Here is a 3,828-nt window from a genome sequence, read left to right as displayed (position 1 = left end):
TCCAAGGTGAGAACATCCAGATCTGCTTCTGAATTGAAAACATGCTAAAAAAACCAAGTTATTCATTCTATTTGGGTTTATTTTCTTATGGAACAGAATCTCAATCATTAATTTTCTCTGGGATTTTCCCCAGCAGCTCTTCCAAGGTCCTTCTGGAATCACCGAGGTTGATTTCCTTCATGATACACTGACTTGTTTGTTAATTAAATGAAGTTTCACAGCTCTTTGCCACCCCAGTGAGTTCCCTGTGTGTGGCTTTATGGTTCCCATGAAGTCATGGTGATTCAGGACTTGTTTTCTCCCTTGCCCCCAGGTTTTCATGGATCATACCCTTGAGGTCTTCTGGATTCAGGACTTGGCTCTTATACTTCTCCCCCCAGTCCTCAACAATGTACTGGTGATAAGGATCATTGGAGTGCTCTCTCCTCTTGGATTTCACAGTGCTCACCAGGATGGCCACAATAATGAAGGAGAACATACCAATCATCACCATCAAGTAAAGGATGACATAGTCAAAGTTCTCAGCAGCCACTTCAGCTTCCAGTTTGTTTGTGGCTTCTGTCATGTTTCTCCTCCAGCTGTTCATGTATGTGAGAAAGGTTTCCTTGAAGATATCCTCCACTGCCCACGTGAAGTTCTGCATTTCAGCCATCCTTGCAGGCTGCGGCTGCTGGAGACAGCACAACACTCTTTGTAACCAGATCTCTGTGCTCAAAGAGTTGCATTGGTTGATTTTGTCTTGTGCAAATTTAAAGTGAAGTTTTAGACCTGCTGAGCAGCCCCAGCTCTGAGTGGGTATGTTCAGAGGCCCAAGGAAGTCCTTACTGCTCTTGTGCCTCATAGAATAATGGAATGGTTTGGGTTTGAAGGACCTTAAGGATCATCCAGTTCCACCCCCTGCCCTGGGCAGGGACACCTACCAACAGCCCAGGCTGCTCCAAGCCCCATCCAGCCTGGCCTGGAACACTCCCAGGGATGGAGCAGCCACAGCTGCTCTGGGCAACCTGTGCCAGTGCCTCAGCACCTCACAGGGAGCAATTCCTGCCCAATATCCACCTGTCTCTGCCCTCTGTGAATGGGAAGCCACTCCCTGTGTCCTGTCCCTCTATCCCTTGTCAATAGTCTCTCTTCATCTTTCCTGTAGCTCCTTCAGGCACTGAAGGCCACAATGAGGTCACCCCAAAGCTTCTCTTCTCCGAAATCCAAATTGCTTATGAGGTCACCCCAAAGCTTCTCTTCTCAGAAATCCAAATTGCTCTTTTGTCTGTAAAATCTGATTTTTCTTTGATTCAGAACAAAAATTGCTATGATTTTTCCAGAATCATTTTTTTTCTGAGAAAAAAACTTACCTTCCCTGTGTCCTTCTCCAAGGAGATCCACCAGAACACTCAGGATTTGAAAGCTCCACTGGGTAATGGGATGAAAGGCTCCAAAAGAGAGGAGCCTCACCCTGCACAAGGCTAGGAGCAGCTGGCAGAGAGGTGAATGCCTTGCAGTGAACACTTTGTGTTCAGATCCAATTGGAATCTAAATCTAATCTCACCTGGAAAGTCAAACACTGGTTGAGAGCTTACATCAGTCATCCTGGCAGGGGCTGGGGAGGACTCTTGGTGCTGAGTGCTGCAACTTGAGCTCCAGTAACAGAGCCCTGCTGTGTTTCTCCAGAAGTGAGCTTAGCTGCAGCTTTGTCTGGGTTGGGCCAGGTTGAAGAAGAGGAAAGATGAGCTCTGGAAAATAAGAGTAAGAGGAATTATTAGGAAGGAATTAATCCCTGTGAAGTGCTGAGGCACTGGCACAGGTTGCCCAGAGCAGCTGTGGCTGCTCCATCCCTGGGAGTGTTCCAGGCCAGGTTGGATGGGGCTTGGAGCAGCCTGGGCTGGTGGGAGGTGTCCCTGCCCAGGGCAGGGGCTGGAACTAGATGATCTTTAAGTTTACTTCCAACCCAAACTATTCTGTGAGTCTCTCCTGCCATGTCCCAAGTGAAAGGACAAGAAGAAATGACCTCAAGCTGCACCAGAGGAGGTTTAGGTTAGATATTAGAACAATTTTCCCTGCCAGAGTGTTCAGGCCTTGGGATGAGCTGCCCAGGGAGGTGGTGGAGTCACTGTGTCTGGGAGTGTCCCAGAGGTGTCTGATGTGGCCCTTGGAGACATGGTTTAGGGCTGATGATGGTTGATGGAGGGACTGGATGAGCTTGAAGGTCTCTTCCAACCTCAGTGATTCTGTCTGGGAGATAATTTGGTTGATTGTCTTTCTAGTCCCTTTGGGCTGTTTCTGTTTGATGCACAAAGTTACTTGGTAACTGGCAAATTCCAGGAGGCTCTTCTGCCTCCTCAGGTGTGTCCCTGAGCTCTCCAGTCGAAGCAGGGAACAGGATACACAAATAGAGAGCAAGGGGAGGCTGATTCATCTTTACCTGTAAAACTGAGAGTTTAACAAGTCTTTTCTAACAGTGACTTCTGGGACTGAGTCCATGTGGGATGACTAACTTATATGGAACATTTGGGGGCTATATTAAGAGCTGGATTGTGCCCCTGAGTAAGGCAGCAGAGAAGCACAGATGGTGGAAATGCTCAGTGTGAAGTAGTGACCTTCCATGCAGCATTTCTGCCCAGCCAGGGACCTGTCTCTGTCCTAGGAGATATTGCTCATGCAGCAAACTCAGCTCTGAGGGAGCTCTTGGTAGCTAGAAAAGAGCCAAAGGGTTATTTCTTGTGTTAGCACATGTATCCTCAGCAGCAAAGTGTTTGTCCCTCTGTGCTGGCACTAGAGTGCTGGGACCAGTTCTGGGCCCTCTCTGCAGGAGAGACATGCAGGGGCTGGAGGTGTCCAGGGCAGGGGACGGAGCTGGGGAAGGGCGTGCAGAGTCAGTGACGGGAGCAGTGGCTGAGGGAGCTGTGTGGGCTCAGCCTGGGGAACAGGAGGCTCAGGGGGGAACTCATTGCTCTCTCCAGTTCCTGCCAGGAGGTGCAGCCAGGTGGACGTTGGTCTCTTCTCCCAAGCAATAGCGTGACAGAAAATGGCCTCAGGTTGTGCCAAGGAGTTCCAGATTGGATATTAGAACAAATTTCTTCACTGAAAGGGTTGTCCAGCCCTGGCATAGCTGCCCAGGGCAGTGGTGGAGTCACCATCCCTGGAGGGATTTGAGACATGTAGACATGGCACTTAGGACGATGGTTTTGTGGTGGCCTTATCAGTGCTGTGTTAATGATTGGGCTCAGTGATCCTAAAGGTCTTTTCCAAACTAAACCATTCTATGTTCCCTCCACTTCCCTTCAAGACATCCAGAAACAGGCAAGGGAGGCCCTAGGTTGTACAAGAGGACCAAAGGTCCATGTTTTGACCCACATCTCATTGCCCAGTCCTCATCAAGCAGAGGCAAGGGAGAGCAGTAGTTACAGCAGCAAGGGCTGTGGGTTTGGCAGGAGAACATCACTCTGACAGAGGTCACTGATTGCAACAGCTCCTCTGGGCTGGGGCAGCTCACAGCTTCTGCCAGGGCTGAGTGTCCACAGGAGCACTGGTGGCTTCAGGTCCCATTCCTTCTCCTTTCAGATCCTCACATAGTATTTGGAGTTGGAAGGGACCCATGAGGATCCTCAAGTCCAACTCTTGGCCCTGCCCAGGTCACCCCAACACTGCACCCTGTGCCTGAGAGCATTGGCCAAACACTTCTGGAGCTCTGTCAGCCTTGAGGTTGTGACCACTTCACCTGGAAGCTTGATCCAGATCCTTCCTGAGGCTCTCGACAAGGATTGCACCTTGTCTTCTTTCTTCACACAGGGCACGGCTCAGCTGTGGACCTTCTTGCCACAGGACACTGGAGGT

General features: G+C 49.9%; 1 protein-coding gene across 1 annotated transcript; it reads right to left on the bottom strand.

Annotated features, from left to right (window-relative positions):
- Nucleotides 1–274: 274 nt before the first annotated feature.
- Nucleotides 275–652, bottom strand: KCNE2 (potassium voltage-gated channel, Isk-related family, member 2). The gene has a single exon (XM_009083840.1). It carries the CDS (start codon nucleotides 650–652, stop codon nucleotides 275–277), a length of 378 nt encoding a protein of 125 aa, XP_009082088.1.
- Nucleotides 653–3,828: the final 3,176 nt, after the last annotated feature.

The sequence above is a fragment of the Acanthisitta chloris genome, unplaced genomic scaffold, assembly GCF_000695815.1.
Source record: "Acanthisitta chloris isolate BGI_N310 unplaced genomic scaffold, ASM69581v1 scaffold2591, whole genome shotgun sequence".
In the NCBI taxonomy this organism is placed as follows: Eukaryota; Metazoa; Chordata; class Aves; order Passeriformes; family Acanthisittidae; genus Acanthisitta; species Acanthisitta chloris.
Note: the sequence above shows the minus strand (reverse complement) of the source record. Positions and strands in the feature narration are given on the sequence as shown.